Genomic DNA, 19,719 nt, shown 5'->3' on the forward strand with positions numbered 1-19,719 from the left:
GTTAGGTCTCAAGGACCTGACTATTTACCTTCCAGGTGGCCAAAGCTTGCTGGGACCATTCCCTGGGTAAATCTCTTCACTGTCTAACACCTGGCTGCCCTGCATGTGCTCCAGCCTCTGAAGGAAAGGTCTCTGCTGGTCACCTCATCCCCATCACCTTTGCCATGCCCTCTCAGAGGATCTTCCCCAGTGCCTGGACCAATCCCTCTGCGGACATCCAGCTTCCTGAAGGGGCTTTCCCATGCTGGGGTGCCCTGCAGCAGGCAGATCTCTGCCCAATTTGTGTTTTGCGGGCAGCCACGATGGCACCACTGGGGTTAAGGCAGGTTGGAGGCTGCTGGAATGCCACTGGACAAAGCTGGGATTGAGGCACTGCCGCCCCCCTCCAGATTCCTGGGGGGTCAGTGCTCGGGGTGCCCCGCTCTGCAAAGCACACAGCACTTGCCTGCTTCCCTGCCGGGTGCTGCCTGGTGGCACCCGGAGGGGTGGGAGGCGATGCCTGCTCCTCCAGTGGAGCTGAGCGGCCCTGCGACAGATCTGTGGCTAAACACAGGTACATGCGCCGGCCAGAGTCTGCGTGAGTGTTCTGCGCTTGAAAATAAAGCTGTTCAAGGGTGGGGGGCAGTGTAGATCCAGGCTGCTGCTGCTGGGGCTCTGGGGAAGGGATGCTTGGGGGGTGCTTAGGAAAAGAGCTGCTCTTTCCCTCTGCTCACTGCAGGGGTGTTGCCCTAGGGGAGCAGATGTTCAGCACTTGGCCCTTGCTCAGCCGCTGTCACTGCCTCATCTACTGGGCATGGTCTGTGAGTCACAGCCTTGGTGGGCTTTTAACTTCTTAAACAAGGCTGAGAGGACTGTTGTCTGCTGAGATGCTCTGCAGTTACATGTGCACCCAGGTAGAGCTAATCCCCATCCCTTGGTATCCCTTGGGATAGAGGGGAGGGCCGGTGTGTTCCCTGGCAGCACTGCAGTGATAACCTACTGCAGTGTCATGAGGATGTGCACATGTGAAGTATAGATTTTTCTACATGCAAGCTACAGTTTTAGCTTGAGTGGTTTATTATTCATGGCCCTGAGATTCCTGTGAACTCTGTGATGGTTTTCTCTGTTTTCTTGATGCTCCTGAAGTGGCAGGATGGGGAGGTAGAGAACAGCCTGGTGTTAGATGTTTTTAGGTAAAGCAAATTTAGCACCAGTCTCAGCAATCATTTGATTTCTCTCTGAAAACTGGTGTGGAGAGTGTGTTGTTTTAGCTGTTCAGCCGAATTCCTTGTCTGGTGGTTTTCTTGTGTCTGTTGTTCTCCTTGGCTTGGCTGGATCTGTCCCCTGGACACCTCCAGGGCTCCTTGGACAGGACAAATGACAAGTTCTCCTCAGAACATTCCCCTCAGAATAGCTGCTGCTTTCCTCCAGAGGCAGCTGCTCTTCTCTGGCAAAGGTGTGCTGTATGTGCTGTTTAGAAAGTGCTAATGCAGTTAATTATGGTTGATTAATCACCTGGGGATAATCATCACAAATGAGCTCTAATATCAAAGTAACATTAGATTGAAGTGCTGCCATTTCCCCAACAAAACGCATCAACATCTCACTGGTGGAAACGCAGTGTGTCCATGTGTTTTGCACAACAAACTGTTTTTTGGAGGGGAAATCCCCTCTCACTCACTGAGTCCTACGTGAGATGCTTCTCGTCATGCTGGTGAGCTGCTGTCGCCAGCAAGTGCGATGATGTCTTTGCTGCCATCACAAGCGGGAGCATGATATGGTGCTAAAGGCTTAGGGGAGGATTTCTTCCCCCATCCACCAAGGATTTGTGGTCCAGCAATCAGCACCCAGTTTTCAGGCTGAGTGACGTGGTACAAAGTGTGCTTCCTTTGTGTGCCTGAGTTAGGCTTTGATGTCGTGCTCCGCAGCCTTTTAGAGCATCCTTCCCACCACTGCTTGTTCTGGAGAGGTGTGGAGGAGAAGCAGCACCTGTGCAGGAGAAGCAGCATCTCAAATTTGCTGTGCAAGCGGGGAATATCCTTATGCTTCTATAGAGGAGCAGGTGGCAGCTCCCAGTATTGGGATGGCATAAAGGAGCTTGTCAGGTCCCCTTGGTCCCTAGGAACAACAGGTCTCATGGTTCTTTTGTCATCTCAAAGCACAGCAGCCCTGTATGGTGTGGCAAAAAATATCACCGTTAGCCCTGCAGGGGCCACACAAGGGCCAGCTCTCATTCAGTACCTAACAGTGAGATAAGTTAATTGCTGATAACGAAGTAGTGCAGAGATCCTGCAGAACGGGAGCTGTTCAGTAAGCCCTTCCTTCAATCTTTGCTTCTACTGCTGCTGGAGCTGGCACTGCATCCTTCCTCCAGACATGGCCATCAGCTTCCCTGGAGCTGCTAACAGAACCCTCTGGGAGCAGGGCAGCCCCTTTTCGAGTTGAAAAGCCAGGCAGGGTCAGGGAGATGGGTAGGTGTCCACAGGCAGGTGCCATAAGCAGCGAGCAGTGACTTCTGGATGCAGCATGGTTCTGTTTCTGCCTAGGTTGAAGCCTCGCAGGATGGTGCAGGACCTTCCTGTGTAATCCCCCGGGCTCCAAGCAGTGCTGCTGGGCTCCAGGCCCCTCTGGAGATGAATCTTTGCTGGAACGAGATCAAAAAGAAATCCCACAGCCTTCGGTAAGAGTCCCTGCCTGGAGCAAGCTCCAAGGTTGGCCTGGCCTTCCAGCCTTGCCCGCTGCATGTGCTCATCAGAAAGTTTTTGAACTTGTTCACTTGATGAGCCACACAAATTCACTGTGTGGTTGGCTTGGTTTTCCTCTTGTCCACAGACTTCTGAGCCTTTTCTTGCTATACAAAAGCATTCCCTCCATTTCCACTCATCCCCTCCTCCTCTTCCTCCCCTCCTTCACTTCTGCTTGTTTTCTGCTGCTTTCTCCATCCTCTGCTGCTGCTGTCTCTGCAGCTTGACTCTTAATGCCCCACAGCCTTGACGCCACCCCCTCCGTGCTTTTCTTTTTGCTGGGAGCCCTCTTCACCGTGTGGGGGGAACATGCCTTCCAGATTGTCAGAGGATGAATCTCCACAGCCAGCATGACGGAGAGCTTAACTGGGGCGTGTTAATTGTCTCCTGCCTTAATGCAAGGCTTCTGGAAGCTGCCCAGTCGTGTAAATGATGAACCAAGCCCACTGCGCTACCCAGAGCACAGCCCTGACCCACAGGCAAATGCAGAGCGACACTGTCCTCTGCTCTGGGCTCCAGGGTGATGAATAACCTCAGTTTCCTCTCCCCAAGACCTCTGTGCTTCTCCCCACCTGGCTGTGAAGCACCTGTGCTGGCTGAGGGTTGTGCACAGCCTGTGCTGAGGGGTGCTGCCAGTCACTGGTGGGGTCCTGCAGGTGTCTGGGGGTCACCACCCCAGCCATGCCGCTGTGCCTCCCCTCCCCAGACAACCTGCTCCTGTTCTGTCTGTCTGACTACTGTCCTGCTGTCCCCTCTCTCCTGCCAGGGCTCGGCTGGAGGCCTTTTCTGACCACAGTGGAAAACTGCAGGTGCCTCTCCAGGAGATCATAGACTGGCTCGGGCAGAAGGATGAGGAGCTCTCGGCACAGCTGCCTCTGCAGGGCGACGTCCTCCTGGTGCAACAGGAAAAGGAGACGCACGCGGTACGTTCCCTCCTGCCTTCCCTGCTGCTGTTCACTGCTGAGATGAGCTGCAGGTGGGCAGCCCTGCCTGGGACCCCTGCCTCATGCCACTGCTCATGCCCACAGCCTGTGAGCGCACCAGTCCTTGCCCTCCTCCATTTTGGTTTCCTGTGGAAAGGCAGAGCCCCACCAAATACCATGTGAGAGGTGGAGCCCACCTGGTTGTAACTAATCTGCATTACAGCCTCAAGTCATCTGCAGGTGCTGCAGCTGGTAGTGGGCCCCATCACTTCCAGTTTCCTCCTGATGTTCTACTTCTGCAACAGAGGGAATTGCCTCTCACTGGCCTCTGCTTTTGGGATCCCCTCCTGGGGAGGTTGGTTGGTCTAAAGGTGACCCAGTGGTCAGGACATGAGTGATTCCTGCAGTAGCACATTATCATCGTATCTGAAACTGGGGTAAAGCCACACAGACCAGAGTTTTCTGCTTCCCTGAGCAGAACATTTCCTTCTTGCTGGCAGTGGATGTTGGGCTTTAGTTGTTTTTACTTTGAAAACAAAACCAAACTGTTGCTTGTTGTTATCTCTCATCCTGGCTGGAATTAGCCACTTCCCTGGCACACAAATAGACAACCCATCAGACAGCACCAGTGGGAGGATGCAGCTGGAGGGGAGGAGAGGGCATCCTAAACCAGCCTGCCTCTGAAGTCTGCCCTGGCAGATGTGCTGCTTTGGGGCATCTTTCTGCTCCCCTCCTTGCTCCTCCAGCAGCTGGACCTGTTGTTGGAAGCTGCTGGAAGGACTGTTTGCATGACTGTGCTCTCACTGCATGAGTGAGGAGCGTCTCCAAGCAGTGCCTGTGAAAGCACCATCAATAAAGCAGCTCCTCTTGCACAGCCCTGGCCCAACTCACCCTTCTGGACTCATTGTTTTGCCTCCCCCCTCCAGCAAAGCTGCACTCTGGACCTCTACAGGAGCCACCTTCTTGCAGGTGGTCATTCCTTCCCTGAACCGCAAAAATATTTCTCTGTTAACTTTTCTCTGTCTCCGGTGAGGTTTGGGCCCCGGAGTGAATAAATGACTGCAGCCCTTAGCAGAGGCACAGCAGTGTCATGATTCTTCAGCTCAGCCTGCTGTCTCATCTCTCTGCTCTGCTCTCCAGGCTTTCATGGAAGAAGTGAAGTCTCGGGGGCCATACATTTACTCTGTGCTGGAGTCAGCACAGGCTTTCCTTTCCCAGCATCCATTTGAGGAATTAGAAGAACCAACTTCAGAGAGCAAAGGTCTGTGGAGCTCCCCTTTCCCAGTTGTCCCATAGCACAGCACAGCTTCTCCTGGGCTAGACCAGAGAGGATGAAGTGGAGGTGGTTGGTGTGGCATAAAGCAGCACGTCTGTGCTCTGCCTCATGCCGTCGTGTGCCAGGCTTCCAGTCCTTGGCCAGAGGTCAGAGCAGCTCTTCTGTCCCAGGTGAAGGCAGAGGCTGCTGGCACAGCCTGTGACGGGGTGCATCTCTCGAGAGAGTATCAGATGTGCTCTGGGGTAGGTTTTTAAAGGGCAGCAGGGCTTCTGCCTGCGAGGACAGAGAGCAGAGGTCTATGGGCAGGCTGGATATCTAGAGGAGCTGGTGCAGAGATAGATACTATTATCACTTGTTTTCCCTCCCTCTTTCCGGCTTTCCCTAATTTTTTTTCCCTCCCTTTTCCCTGCCCTCCCTCCATCTCTTGGCCACTCTGGGCTGGGCTCTCATTTTTGCTTTCTGTTTCCCTTCTGCTTTGCCATTACAGATGTCTCTCCCCGACACCGGATCCAAAATATCAGCCGCTTTGTCTGGAAGCAGGCGAATGTGGCCAGCGAGCTGTGGGAGAAACTCACAGCCAGGTGCGTGGACCAGCACCGTCACATCGAACGGACACTGGAGCAACTGCTAGAGATTAAAGGGGCCATGGAGGAGCTCAGCACCACACTGGACCAGGCTGAAAGTGTGCGGGAAACCTGGGAACCCATTGGGGACCTTTTCATTGACTCCTTGCCAGAACACATCCAATCGACCAAGGTACTTCTGGCTGTGAGAAGGCTCCAGACTTGGCCCCAGAGGTGATGAGATGCTGCTCCTCCTAACTGCTCAGTCCAATGCAGTCTTATTAGTTGGTGTCTCGGGGGCCAGGTCCTCCCAATGACAGCCCCACAGCTTTGTGAGGTTGGATTTGGCCTGCAGTGTCCCGAGCAATTGGCTGTGCTGAGCACCTTGTCATGGCACAGACCTTACACAGGTACAGTGTGGCTCAGCACAGATGAGCCATTTTCCACGTCCAACTTCTCAGGAGATCTGAGTAATCTCCAGCCTGGCTCTTTCATTTTTGTTTTGTTTTTTTTTTCCCTGCTAAGATAACCTGTGGGAGGGTTAGTTAGCATTGTCATGCCAGCAACTAGCCCACCTTAACTGGTAGCAGAGAAATCAGATCCAAGTCCTGACCACTTGCCTGCTTCTTTTCCTTCTTCCTTTGCCCTGTGCCTGTTCCCTGGGCATGGGACTCCAGCTGTTCAAAGAGGAGCTCTCCCCTGTGAAGGATGGGGTGAAAGTAGTCAATGATCTTGCGCACCAGCTTGCCATCTCAGATGTCCACCTGTCCATGGAGAACTCCCGTATCCTGGAGCAGATCAACATGCGCTGGAAGCAGCTGCAGGTGGGAAGGAGTCAGGACCAAGCACTGCAAATAAACCGCGGGTGGGAGGATGCTGGGGAAGGGCTGTCACTGATGAGCCTCAAAGATGATAATGTAAGGCTTGGCATAGCAGGGATGGTATGGCTGGTGTTCGTGGAGAAGAGAGCATCAGTTCAGTGTGAGGAAAGTGGCTGGTATATCTGTAGAGGTCTTGAGCAGGAAAAGGTAATAGGAGGAACAAAGGATGCTGCCTGAGAAGAATCAGGATCTGGTGGGAGGTTCAGTACCAGCTGTGGCTTTGTTGATGTCTGTGAAAATACAGATACAGGTGAGCTGGAGATGTGGCCTGTGCTGCTTCAGCCTGTGGGAGGAGGTGTAGAGTGCTCAATTGACTGGGGAATGCAAATACTGAGGAAGGAAGAGGACCTGTGTGTTGGGGCATGTCTGAGTCCATCCACAAGCCTTCCTGAACAAGGCTTCGATCTGAAATGCCTGATGCCACTGTATTCTTCTGTCCCATTCTCCAGGCTTCCATAAATGAACGCCTGAAGCAGCTCCAAGATGCCCACCGTGACTTCGGACCAGGCTCCCAGCACTTCCTTTCCTGTATGTGAGCGGGTCCTCCTGGCTTCCTGCCATGAAGCTATTTCTGGAGAGTGGCTTAGTGTGGGCTTGGCGCAGGAGAATGGGGTGCAGACTCCTGTTGCTGAACCCAGAGACCCCAGAGCCAGGCATGCAGCTAAAAAAAGGTCCAGGCCAGTGCCTAGTGCACAGGAACTGGAGCAGGAGGCATCTCCCAGTGTTAGCGTTGTGCTACCTCAACTTGTGGGACCAATGGTGGAAAGGAGTGTGGTTCCCCTTCAGAGCACAGAGCTGTGATACTTGCAGCAGCAGGTCCCAGGTGATACTGGGACTGTGCCAGCCTCAGAGATTGGGTGGGCAAGACAACAGATGTCAGAAAAAGTGTCACCCATATCCCGTTTTAGTCATTGGGAGGCCAAAAAAGTGAACGTTAAGGAGGCTTTCATTCACATGGTAAGGAAGAGGGTTGCTGCTCGTACAGAGTTTAGCTGATGGCTCTCAGACCTGCAAAGGATGGGCAGCAGGTTGTGCTCCGGAGTCTGGAGTCTGTCCTGAGAAATGCCCTGCAGGGTCTCCAGATGTCAGTGGGGTTTGTTGGCCTGTGTTTCTCTGCCGACCATGTCCTCCTATCTGAAAGGAAGAGCAACTTTTCCATTTGCTGGAATTGATAAGCTGCCTGTGACAAGGGAAAATAGCTGAGGGTCATAAGAGGGTTTTGTCCTCTAGATAACAAACATAGGTGGCATGTAACTGATAGGGGATGTGTCCTCATCTTCCTGAGATACTGCAGCTGACGCACAGAGCATGAGTAATGGGAACAGCAAATGCTGTGGCTGCCCAAACCTCGCCATAACAGGCAGTGCTCTGTGTGTGCCCGAATCCTAGCTGCTCTGAGCCCTGCCCACTGGTGACAGCAGCGTTGCCTTGGGCATCATCAAAACCATCAGGAAGTGTCTCTTCCTGAGTTCTGAGCTCAGTCAGATTCAGAGCCCCTGTCTCAAGAGAGACAAGGTGCCTCTGACAAGACCAGCAGTCTTGTGTCTCTCTTATGGGCAGAGAGACCTCCTTGCCTGCTCCGACACCCCCGGGTGGTGATTTGGAAGGCACAGCCTCTTCAGAGGCACCCACCTGCTGGCACAGCCCTGCTGGGCCCTCACCAGAAACAGCCTTTGGTGTTGATCTGACATCTCTGTCTCTCTCCTTGCAGCATCTGTCCAGGTCCCCTGGGAACGAGCCATTTCCCCCAACAAAGTGCCATATTACATCAAGTGAGTGTGTGCATCCCAGACACAGCCCAGGGTCTTCTCTGGTCCAGCGGGAACAGGAATTGGTGACCAGTTAGCAGTGGGGAGCAGTGAGCAGACTGGTCTGAGCACTGACCTCCAGCGAAGCATGTCACCCCCAGCCTGGCAGGTCCAGGCTTTCCCTGCCTGCTGAGATGCCCCAGATGAGGGGGGACACTGGCTGGGGGGAGGGTAGGCTGGCAGTAAGAGGGGACATCTTCCTGTGGGCATCCTCCGTGCTGCTGCAACTGAGCAGTGTGCTCACTGGGATGGAGCAGCCCCAGTGTCTGCAGGCACTGGGGGACTCTCTCCCAGGGCCGGCCGTGTACTTTCTTTAATCTCTCATGGCAGCTGCTTAGTTCCCAGTCTGACTCTTTCTTTCCTTCCTTTTTCCTTCTAGCCACCAGGCCCAGACAACATGCTGGGACCACCCGAAGATGACAGAGTTGTACCAGACACTGGGTAAGGAGGCTGCCACAAAGCCACTTGAGTACATCCACCTTTTTGCAGAGTGGGGTGCTATGTGAGATCCCCCCAGCCCACCTGCTCCTCTCTGTGTCGCAGAGCTCCCCAAAGCAATGGGGTGTGACGCCCTGCCAGGCTCTGCCTGTCCTCCTCCACTCTGCTTCTGCTGGTGGAGCTTGTGTCTGGGAACTGCAACTGCTGCTTCCTGCCCTGGAGATAAGATGTTGAGCTGCGGTTTTATTCTTCTTTTCCTGTGTTATTGCAGCGGATTTGAACAACATCAAGTTCTCAGCGTATCGGACAGCTATGAAACTGCGACGGGTGCAAAAAGCCTTGCGATGTGAGTGCAGGAAGTATTTCCCTCCTGCTGGGTTTTCCTCGGTAAAGGCATTAAACTAACACAAGCTTTTATCAGCACATCAAAGGCTGGAGCCCACCAGGGGACAGGTAGCTGAGACAAGAAGTGCTAGGAAGATGAGCCTGTGGCTGGAAATCTGAGCAAATCCACTGGCAAGGTGTCTGTGTCAGCAGAAGAAAGGCAGGCTTAGGGTGGAAACACTGCAAGGGCAGGCTTTAGTTAAAGGGATCTGAAATCAGAGTGGTCCAGCTCAGAGTTACAAAGCTGTGGTATCAGGCAGGGGCTCACCCAGGAGCTCCAAGGGAGCCTGGAGAAGCTGTGGATGTAGCAGAGAGCAGCAGCCTCACTGGCAGGAGCAGAGAGGGCTCCAGTACTCAAAGTGAAGGAAGGGAGCCAATAAACCTGACTCCTGTACTGTTGGTAAAACTCCAGTTAAAACAAGGATTAACAGCTAAGTGAATATGATGTGACAGGTGCTCAACACGATGCGTGGCTCCCCAAGGCAACTGCTCCTTGGAAACTGCTGAGGAGATTCTGGGGCTATCAATGAGCAGGCGGATGGGAATCTGATAGATGCAGCATCCTCCACTGCTGGAGAGCTTTTGGCAAGGCCTATCGCCTAAGGCTCTGTCAAAATTAAACAGTGGCAGAATGAGGGAAAACCCCTTTCCGAATTAGTTGTTCCCAACAGGGAGGAGATACAGCCAGGTGGCAGTGGGGTCCCAGGCAGACCTGTGCTCCTTGATGTCCTGTGAAAGGCCTTGAGGAAAGCAATCGGTGAGGGCCTCCTGGCTGCAGAGGAATTTCATGACACTGTGGTGACCAGGCTGTCCCATACCCAGGGACATTCAGGGCTGATGTAGTGCAAATGGGGAAAGGAACAGTTAGCTTTTGCCACCCTGCAAAGATATCCATGCAGCAGAAACAGCTGCAGAAACACCAAACACGGTGAGGAAAAGGGCAGAGAGCAAAGCAGAGCCCTTCTGTGTGCTACTTGTGCGTCTTTGGTTGTCCATCTCTTGCACTGCTGCCTTCTTCCCAGCCCAGAAAGGATGTAGATGAACATAAATAAATGCTGCTTCTTCAAGATGTACTTAAGAAGGACAAGGAGGTGCCCAGGCACCTTCCCCCGATGAGATATTTGGTGGAGTGAGTGGCCATGCAGGAAAAAGGCAGTGTGCCATGTCAGAGCCGTATGCAGTCACGGGCAGTGTGGACACTAGGATGAACAGGGGCGATATTCCGTGGCCCGTGAACTGGGGGTGGTCCCCACTGCAACTCTCAGCAGCTTTGGCAGGAGAAATGAGGACTTTTTCCATGGAGTGAAGTTATATTGTGGAAATGGCACATGATCCTCCAGGCACCGAGAACATAAATGATCTCAGAAATGGAAAGAGTTTTGGGAAAGAAAGATTGCTGGCTGCTAAACACAGTAGTACACACAACCTGTGGCCACAGGAATCTGAAAGTAGGGTAGCCAGGGTAGCTCACGCTCTCCTAGCCCCATTTTAGTTTGTGCCTCGACACCTGCTGCTGGTCAGAGCTGGAGACAGGACTGCTCCACCGCTGGGCAGCTGCTTGTAGGGTTTGTATGGCTGTGTCCCCTCACCTCCCACGCCAGCCCCTCGGGGACCCAACACATGCAGAGGCTGGCTCTGGGTGCCAGTGGCTCCCCACAGTGCCTTTCATGGGTAGCATTTTTGTGGCCATGGCTGGCCACAGCAACAGGGAAGGAAGGTCATGCAGAATGGTGGCTCAAGTTGACTATAGGTGGAGATGTGGGTATTTTGGGAGGGGTTTGCGGGTAGGAGAACAACTCTGGAGCTGTGCTCATCCTGTCAGCATCTTCCCCACCACTGTGGGGCTGAGACTGCCCCACGTCAGGGCAGGGCTGTGTCTCTCCTCTTGGTTCTCACCTCTCCCATTTTCCTCTTTGCTTCTGATCCCTCTGCCTGTGCTTTCTGTGCAGTGGACATGGTGACCTTGGCCACAGCCTTGGAAATCTTCAATGAGCATGATCTGCAGCCCAGCGACCGGGCGATGGATGTGGTAGAGGTCATCCACTGCCTGACTGCCCTCTATGAGAGGCTGGAGGAGGAGCGGGGCATCCTGGTGAATGTGCCGCTCTGCGTGGACATGAGCCTCAACTGGCTGCTGAATGTCTTTGACAGGTACCGGTCCCTTAGCATCCCCTGAGCTGTGGGGCTGCCGCGCTTGGAAGGAAACCTCTGTGCTGCTCTTCCAGCTGGCAGTACTGCAAAAAGGCCCCTAGCAAGAGGGCTGCCTGGCGCGGGCTTGCCTTGCTGATCCCCTTGCAGAAATAGAACTCCAAACATTTGCAAACCTGTGCAATATCTCGCCTTGCAGTGGCCGCAGTGGGAAGATGAGGGCTCTCTCCTTCAAGACGGGCATTGCATGTCTGTGCGGGACAGAGGTCAAGGAGAAGTTTCAGTGTGAGTCCCCCCGTTTCCCTCCCCAGGGCCAGGTGTGGAGTAACCCAGGGAAAGTGGGAGTGCTTTTGTTTCCTGGCTTAGTCTTTCCTTGCCCAGAAAGAGCAAAGAAACAGCTTTCCTGCAGTGACTAATCTGCTTGCATCGCCACCTCTCCCTCCCTCCCCAGGCCTACGCCACTTAAATTAGGAGGCATTTTTGCAGACTGACTGGTGCTCTGTTGATCTTGCTTGCATGGCACTATAAGGAACAAGAGGCAAACAGGCAACAGTTATCAGCTTCCCAGAAGGAAAAAACTGGGGGTGCATGGCTGGGAAATAGGTTTCAGACAAATTAAAAGAAGCCCCTCTCCTCACTGCATTTTAACCATGCTACCCTGCCAGGGGATACAGTGGAGGGGTTAGCATAGGAAGCACCAAGGGGTTAAGTAAAGGGATTGGGCAGATTCATAGAGGACAGAACTGTTAAAGTGATGTATGTAACCTCAAGAAGTCTCAAGAAGACTCTAAACTCTTGGTTACTGGGAGCTGGAAGGATACTGGTAAAGCTTATTTAATCATAGCTCAGCTTTTCCCTCTTGCTTGAGCTCCCTGCTGAAGACAGGCGTCAGGGCCCCTGCTCTGACCACACGCTGCTGCCCCATGCCTGTCCTGCCGGGTGTGCTGTGGCACCAGCCATGTCTCTAACGGGGCTGCGTGTCCATCCTGCCAGCAGATCTCTTCAGCCAAGTGGCAAACGCTGGGGGACTGTGTGACCAGCGGCACCTTGGTGTCCTGCTCCACGAGGCCATCCAGGTCCCACGCCAGCTGGGGGAGGTGGCGGCGTTTGGGGGCAGCAATGTGGAGCCCAGCATCCGCAGCTGCTTCCGTTTTGTGAGTAGAGTGCTGTGGCCACTGCCATCCCCTCTGCCAGGCTGGGGAGAGGCTCCCAGAGGTGGCAAGGAGCTTGCACCCCATCGCAGCTGGGTCCCAGCTCTGAGCAGTCCCTTCCTCTCCCCTCCCCAGAGCAACGGGAAGCCTGCCATCGAGGCGTCCCAGTTCCTGGAGTGGGCCAACCTGGAGCCACAGTCCATGGTGTGGCTGGCCGTGCTGCACCGGGTGACCATGGCCGAGCAGGTGAAGCACCATATCAAGTGCTCCGTCTGCCGGCAGTGCCCCATCAAGGGCTTCAGGTAGGTGTCGTGATATGGGACCTTGGCCCCCAAGGGAAGTGCACGATGTCCTGTGGGAGGGAACTGAGTTTGTTCTGTGCTGTGGGGGGAACCCAGAGCTCTGCAGCAGCCATGTTTTGGGCAGGTCAGACCAGGTGCCAGCAGAGGGGGAAGGAGCAGGATGCTCTTCTGGGGACCTCAGCCATCAGCACTGTGGGCTCAGTAGGGTGCAAAAGCAGCACAGACCACCTGTGTCCCCTGCTGAGCTTTTCTTGGGCTCCAAAATGGTGTGGTTTTGCTGACTCTCACTGCCTCCCTATGGCGTCTTGATCTCTCCAGGTATCGGAGCCTGAAGCAGTTCAATGTGGATATCTGCCAAACTTGCTTCCTCACTGGCCGAGCTGGCAAGGGCAACAAGCTGCACTACCCCATCATGGAGTACTACTCCCCGGTATGGGGCAGGGCTGGGCTGGGAGGGTCTCGGCTCAGAGCAGGTCCCCATTGATGGCAGAAGCCTGGAGGTGTTTAGGCTGGTGGATCTCTTGTATGTATTTTTTCCCCTCTGCATGCTGGAGGCTGCCTGTGTCCCTGATGTTCTGGGGCTTGTGGGGTGCATGACACCCAGCAGTGCCCAGCTTGGCTTGTACCAGGCCTCGTGATAGGCTGACAGAGCTGCTGTGTGCCCTCCTTTGCTTACTCAGTTGTGTCTGACTCTTCCTCTGTGGAGTGCTCAGCCTGAAGGGACTTCTTTCCTGCAGATGCTGACCTGCAGACCCACACTTTTCACTAAGCAGCACCTGGTAATGTTTGTGTCTCTTCAGACCACGTCCAGTGAGAACATGAGAGACTTTGCCACCACGCTGAAGAACAAGTTTCGGTCCAAGCAGTACTTCAGCAAGCATCCACAGAGAGGTTACCTGCCCGTCCAGTCTGTACTCGAGGCAGACTTCTCCGAGACGTGAGTTGACAGTGCCCTGGGCTGTGTCTTTTGACCCTGTCTGATATATGGGCTTCATGGATGGAAACAGCATCTCAGCTGCAAGACAGGGCTCCCGTGGGAGGGCTGGGGGGGGGGGGTGTGCTTGCTCTGGGGGTGGTACAGCACCCAGTTCTTGGAGGAGCAGAAATTTCAGTCTTCATCCAGCCTGTCCCTGGCTCTTCTCAGTGCAGGTGAGACCAGGGCAGCCTCTCCAAGCCCTAGCTTTGAGCGAGGACTGCCAAGCCTTGCTGACCAGTGTGTGTCTCTTCCAGACCAGCCTCCTCCCCGATGTTACCGCACGCTGACACCCACTCCCGGATCGAGCACTTCGCCAGCAGGTATCACTGCTGGGCACTGCTGTCACGCCAGGGCACGGAGCATGACCCCAGTGGGTGTGGAGGGGCTTCTGGGCAGACACACGGGGAGCTCCTGCTGCCCTCAACCCCCTCAACACTCCCCAGCATGCTATCCGGCAGGCAGAAGGTGGCTGTGGAGGCTCAGGCTGAAGTGCTGGTGGGAAGAGGCGGCTGCAGGGCCAGACAAACCTGCCTGCACCACTCTGCTCCTGCTTGGGCCACGGCTCAGGCCGTGCAAATTGCCAGCAAACACCTTGCATTTGACAGCAGATGTCTTAGTGGTGAAGCAGTTTCCATGTACCTTCTTGGTTGGATTCTTACCAGGCAGATCCCTCCATGTCTTGCTCTGCCTGTGCATTCACCAGTGCTGCTTGTGTGCTTCCCATCGCTGCTGTCTTGTGGTTTGTAATGTCTCTGCCCTCACCACGGGTCCAGGCAGAGTGGGCACCCAAGAAGCACAGGGAGTCTGTAGCTCAGGCCCTAGGTTGGAGCTGATATGCTTTCACCCATCTCCTTTGCTTATGTGAGAAGAGGCTGAGCTGGCTGCATGGCAGCAGCCCTTTATTCCAGAGACTGTCTGGAGACTAACTCAGAGCAGCAGTGACTTTTATTTTCTAAAGAGCCTGTAAAGAGGGGCGGACAGGTGCAGACCGGCTGGGAGACCCTGCCAGAGAGGGGTCTTGCAGGGGTGTATTGAGCAGACATTCGGGGTGTCTCTGACCATATCTCAACCTGTTTCTCTTTCCTCCAGGCTTGCAGAGATGGAAAATCAGAACTGTTCCTTCTTCAGTGACAGCCTGTCCCCTGATGATAGCCTGTGAGTTTTGCCTTCTTTCCCTCCTCCCGCTGAGTCAGGGCTCCTGTAGCTTCATCCCAGCCTAGCCAGGGTGTAGAAATATTTTCCTTGCCAGCTCCTGTGAGTCTGAGACTCTTAGGCACCCCCAGCTGTCCGGGGGTGCTGAGCCGCTCCTGAGCTCTAGCCCTGGAGCAGCTAGAATGAGCTCCCATATGAAAGCACCTCCCTCCAGGATGTCCATCCCCAAGGGAACACAAATCCCATGAGACTCATGTTCCTCCACCTGCCACAACAGGGACGAGGACCAGTACCTGCTGCGCCATTCCAGCCCCATCACAGACAGAGAGCCTGGGGGCAGCCAGCAGGTTCCAGGAAGCCTCAACATGGATGACAAAGGAGAGCTGGAGCGAATCCTGGCCCACTTAGAGGATGAAAACAGGTAGGGCATGGGCAACTCTGAAAGTGGGGTTTGTAGCCTAAGGGGAGGGGGCTGGAGAAGCCTGGCAGAGCTCAGAGTGGACCCAGCTGCTGGGGCTGGAGGTGGGCATGAGAGGAGCTAAGTGGGCTGGTTTTCAGGGTGTCTGGGTTGAGCCCTAAAACCTTCATGGGAGCACTCAATGATGGTGTGTTCTCCAAGGAAGGGAGAAGACTCTGTTCCCCAAAATGTTCCTGTTCCCATCACCAGAACCTGTCCCCCTCCTGAGCCCCAAAATTGTTGAAGTGACCCAGGGCACTGCTGTGTTTCTTGTCTGTGAGCCCCTCTGGACCACATGAGGTGAGGGTCTGAGCAGGGCAGGTTGTCTCATGAGGAGGTGATGCTTTCCCTGCCTTTGTTCTCAGCCTCTTAGGAAGCAGTTGTGTGTCTTTTTGTAAACTTCGCAAGTTGGGTAGAGCTGCAGGGAAACGACCCTGCAGTGCAGGGAAAAAGTCTGAGTGTGCTGGTTCTCAAGCTTCACATGTGGCAAAGCCTCCAGGGGTGTTCTGTCTCTGAGTCATGAGCCACCCCCAAGTGTGCAGCTGTTGGGTGTTTTCAGCAGTCTCTAGGAAGGAGAGTGGCGATGCTGACCTAGACTATCTTGCAGGATCCTCCAGGGAGAGCTGAGACGTTTGAAATGGCAGCATGATGAGGCAGTGGAGTCTCCAACCTTGGCTACAGGCTCCCCTGAATCAGTGCAAGATCCACATAATGATGAGCTCCTGGCAGAAGCACGAATCCTCCGACAGCACAAGAGCCGCCTGGAGACCCGCATGCAGATCCTGGAGGACCACAACAAGCAGCTGGAGTCCCAGCTGCACCGGCTGAGAGAGCTGCTGCTGCAGGTACTCTGAGCAAGGACCTGGGGAAGCCCATCCTTGGGGTGGCCTTTGCTATAACAGAGCTGGGACAGTGGCAGAAAGGGACGGTCAGAAGCGGGGAGAAAAAGGACAGAGGGTTGTGAGAACCCCCCCTTCTTTCTCCAGCCTCCAACAGAGTCAGATGGCAACGGTTCAGCAGCATCTTCCTTGGTTTCATCTCCACATCAGTCTGAAGGCAGCCAGGCAAAGGAGAAAGAGCACAACACACCTGACACCGAAACTGCAGGTGGGGATTGGGGTTGGGCTGAGGTCTAGGCCCTGCTCCCTTGGTTTAATGCTGCAGGAAGCTGCCTGTGCCCTGCCATCCTGCAAAGATGCAAGGTGGATGCCCAAAGACGCTGCTCACCCCCCTGCCCTCTTTCCCACTGCAGATGAGGTGGAAGCCAAAACCCAGGAGGTCAGCGTGTGCCTGGAAGACATCATGGAGAAGCTGCGGAGCGCCTTCCCCAACTCTCGAGGTACTCGAGTGAAATCCCCCTCTCTGGCCTCTTACTGCTCCCTCAGATGAGGTTTTCCCCGCAGACCCCTGCCCTGGTCCCAGCTTCCCTGCGACGGCCGATCCCCCGCAGCACCCACAGCCAAGAGCTATGCTGCTGCGGCGCTGCTGGGACTGATGTGTGGCCTGGGTGCAGAGAGGATGAGGAGGAGGTTTCACACCTGCAAGGAGAGGCAATCAGAGCTGCCAAGAGTATGGACCAACTCCTCAGATGAGCTGCAAAGCAGCCTCCTGCCCTGCTTGGGACCCCGCACCCTGTGGGGCTCTCCCCTGCGAAGATGGACAGACCTGCCAGCATCAAGTTTGCAGTGATCACCTTGAGCCACCTCCTCGCTGCATCCCTGCCCAGATCCCTTTCCAGGAGAGGTCGAGGCCCCAGTTACCTGGCACGATGGAAGAAATGGTGCAAGCTCTCCTAGCTGTTCATGGATGGCTCCTCCCAGCAGGGATGGGGACTGGGAGTTGTATGTGTGGACAGTGGTCCACTTGCCCAGTGGGTTTTGGGGTTGGTCTTTCTGCTGTCCCTCTGTGCTCCAGCCCAGGAGCAGCACTCTGCCCTTCACCCAGGCTGCCCATGTGTGTGCCAGCAGGGAGACACTGCTCTGTGCCAGCACTAATATGAGGTGGGGGAGAGCTTCCCCATCTGCTCATGTAGACCCTTGGCCACTTTGTCTTTCCTGAGCAGGATCCTTCTGGCTCTGCAGCAGCCCCATCCTAACCAGGTGGCTCTGGGTCCTATTTTCCTGACCATTTCTCTTTCAGGTATGACCTCCCTTATCTAACAACTCCTGTGAGCCAGAGGCTTTTCCTAACCAGCTACCTGGCTGCTTTCCTCCCCCTCCTCTCCCTGCCATGCTCCCTGTGCTGCGGCAGACCTCACACAGACTCCCTCTGAGACGGTCGTGCAGGATGCTTGTCAGCTCCAGAAGATCTCAGGGCAACATAGGTCATGCAGGAGTGGGACTGTGGGCTCCCCAGGAGGCTGGCTCGATAACTTGGCCACAATGTCCAAGCCTGGGTGGAAAGGGTCAGAAGAATGAACTCAAGCGGTGAAAGGTGAAGGCTGCCTGTCTCTCCCAGCACTCCCTTGGGGGATGCAAAGCTGAGCATCCCGCTCCTCTTCAGTTGTGCCCAGGGGCCTCCAGGTTTATGGGCACCAAAACTCTCCTGGAGCCATACAGTTTTAAAAAGAACTCTTTCTAACAGCATCCAGCTGCCAGCCTTATGGATTGTACTCTCTCTGCCACCCAGGGCTCTACAGCCAGCCAGCACATACGGTGTGGTGGGGAGAGTCTGCGAGATTTACGGAGTAGGGATGAGTCCATGTTAGAGCTTCAGCCCAGCTAGTAGCCTTATCTTGAGAGGGTCTTTATAACAGAGCCTTATAATTTAATTTGCATATATTTATATATATTATATATACATGTTCTGTACCTAAATACTATCATGGACTCACTCCATTAAATTCTAACACTTTAAGCATAACTGTCCTTCACTTTCAGTCCAGCCCAACATCCACTCCCGTGGGGACCAGCACCTTCCATGTTGCTGGTGCTGCCTTGGAGCAGGACTGGGTGCTCAGTGAAGGGCCGGACCGGCAGCAGGTGCTCTGTCCCGCCTGCTTTCCTGGGCAGCTGTGCCCCTGTGCAGACAGAGAGCCTGTCCTGCCCAGACCCAGCTCCATCCCTGGGGAGCCTGGGCTCCTGCGCAGCCCATCCCATGGTGCTGCAGGAAGGGGTTTCTCCAGCCATAGCTCCATCCCTGGGGCCCACGGGATGTTGGGCTGCGATGCAGGAGCTTAGTGGTGTGGGCAGGCAGGGTGCCTCCTCGCTGCCCCCAAGGAGCAGCTGCCCTGCTGCTGTCCCCCAGTTTGAGCTGGGCTGATGAGCCAGAGACATTCACTGGAAGCAAATGAGTCCCAGTCCCACCGGGCAGTGGAGGAGGCTGTTCTACAAGCTGGCAGATAGCTCGATGGTGGTGGCTCCTGGCCCCAAAGGCTTCCTCAGGCTGGCTGTCTCATGCAGTGTTATGTCGAGAAAGAGGTAGAGTCAGGTGCTGTGGGGTGCCCCAGAGCAGAGGCTGAGATGATCCTGGTGCTCTGGGGCCACAGGTTGTGGAGGGGTGAGATACCTGAGCTCACAGGGCAGGGTGCGGGCAGGGTGCACGCAGGGCTGCATGCCAGTGTGACATTCTGCCCAAAACAGGGCTTGCTGTGAGGACAGGGATGGGGCTGTCGCTGGCTGGGACGGGATGCAGGGATGAGCTGTTCAGGGAGGTTCGGACCAAGGCGGTGTCTGGAGGCACAGGTCTGTGCAGTCGGCTTCCGTGTGCCGCAGAGGGGCAAAGCCTCGGGGATGAGGCAGGGCAAATGTCACGGCCAGGTGTCTGGGGTCTGTGATGCACACTAGCAGCAGTGCAGGCTGCTGTCCTTGCCATCCCCTCCCACCCCCGGGCAAGCAACAGGAGTGCAGTGGTGGTGGCACTGGTGTTAGCCTGGCTGTAAGTGTTGTGTGGTGAGGGACCACATGCCAGCCTGCGAGACCTGGCCGGACCCCCTCTGTTATCCCAGCGGCAGGATGGGGGGAGTGTGGGGGGAGTTTTGGCCTGAGGATGAGGACAGGAGTACCCAGCCTGAGGGGAGCTGGAGGAAGGAAAAGGCAGGATGAGGGCAGAGCTGCTGGCCCCAGCGCAGGGAGCAGTGGGGGCCGGGCTGGGGGCTCAGGCTGTGTTGGAGAGCTGGGATGCTGCAGGGAGGGGAGCAGGCTGGCTAACGCTCTGGTAACCATGTACTGTGGTGCTGCTGTCATTGCTGCTTCATGCCATCTCTACTCTGGAAAGAGAATAAATTTGTATTTATACTGAGACCTGGATTGGTGCTCTGGCTTCTTCTATCTGTGCACCTTGGCTGAGTCAGAGCATTTCCTGAGTTGTGCCATCCTGGCACCACTCCTGCAGGGCTGCTGGGACACAGATGTCCCTGTGCCCTGTGTCACCCTGGCTGTCCACACTATTCACGTCAGAGCAGAAGCTGTGAGAGGAGCCCTGGGGTCCCCCAAGCCAGGTGCATCCCCTGACCACCATCTTCCTTTGTCTTCTTCCAGCAAGGTCTGCTCAGGGCCACATGGCAGCCTGAGGGTTGGGCAGGGGCTGTGTGGGGACA

General features: G+C 55.1%; 1 protein-coding gene across 2 annotated transcripts in view; it reads left to right on the top strand.

The window, feature by feature from the left end:
* Nucleotides 1-19,601, top strand: part of DRP2 (dystrophin related protein 2) — a 30,157-nt gene extending 10,556 nt beyond the window's left edge. The window contains exons 3-24 of one of the 2 annotated variants that reach the window (XM_074915388.1): nt 2,526-2,659; nt 3,490-3,646; nt 4,787-4,907; nt 5,410-5,690; nt 6,175-6,309; nt 6,816-6,894; nt 8,078-8,138; nt 8,554-8,615; nt 8,884-8,958; nt 10,946-11,147; nt 11,344-11,429; nt 12,141-12,298; nt 12,431-12,597; nt 12,916-13,027; nt 13,398-13,534; nt 13,828-13,893; nt 14,663-14,728; nt 15,003-15,146; nt 15,790-16,027; nt 16,169-16,289; nt 16,435-16,521; nt 16,568-19,601. In XM_074915388.1, coding sequence (XP_074771489.1) covers nt 2,526-2,659; nt 3,490-3,646; nt 4,787-4,907; nt 5,410-5,690; nt 6,175-6,309; nt 6,816-6,894; nt 8,078-8,138; nt 8,554-8,615; nt 8,884-8,958; nt 10,946-11,147; nt 11,344-11,429; nt 12,141-12,298; nt 12,431-12,597; nt 12,916-13,027; nt 13,398-13,534; nt 13,828-13,893; nt 14,663-14,728; nt 15,003-15,146; nt 15,790-16,027; nt 16,169-16,289; nt 16,435-16,521; nt 16,568-16,677 — 2,799 coding nt within the window. In that variant the 3' untranslated portion in view covers nt 16,678-19,601. Of the gene's footprint in view, nt 1-2,525; nt 2,660-3,489; nt 3,647-4,786; nt 4,908-5,409; nt 5,691-6,162; nt 6,310-6,815; nt 6,895-8,077; nt 8,139-8,553; nt 8,616-8,883; nt 8,959-10,945; nt 11,148-11,343; nt 11,430-12,140; nt 12,299-12,430; nt 12,598-12,915; nt 13,028-13,397; nt 13,535-13,827; nt 13,894-14,662; nt 14,729-15,002; nt 15,147-15,789; nt 16,028-16,168; nt 16,290-16,434 lie in introns of both variants that reach the window. The other variant, XM_074915389.1, reaches the window with a different exon arrangement.
* Nucleotides 19,602-19,719: the final 118 nt, after the last annotated feature.

Source organism: Athene noctua, chromosome 11 (genome assembly GCF_965140245.1).
Source record: "Athene noctua chromosome 11, bAthNoc1.hap1.1, whole genome shotgun sequence".
Taxonomy (NCBI): domain Eukaryota; kingdom Metazoa; phylum Chordata; class Aves; order Strigiformes; family Strigidae; genus Athene; species Athene noctua.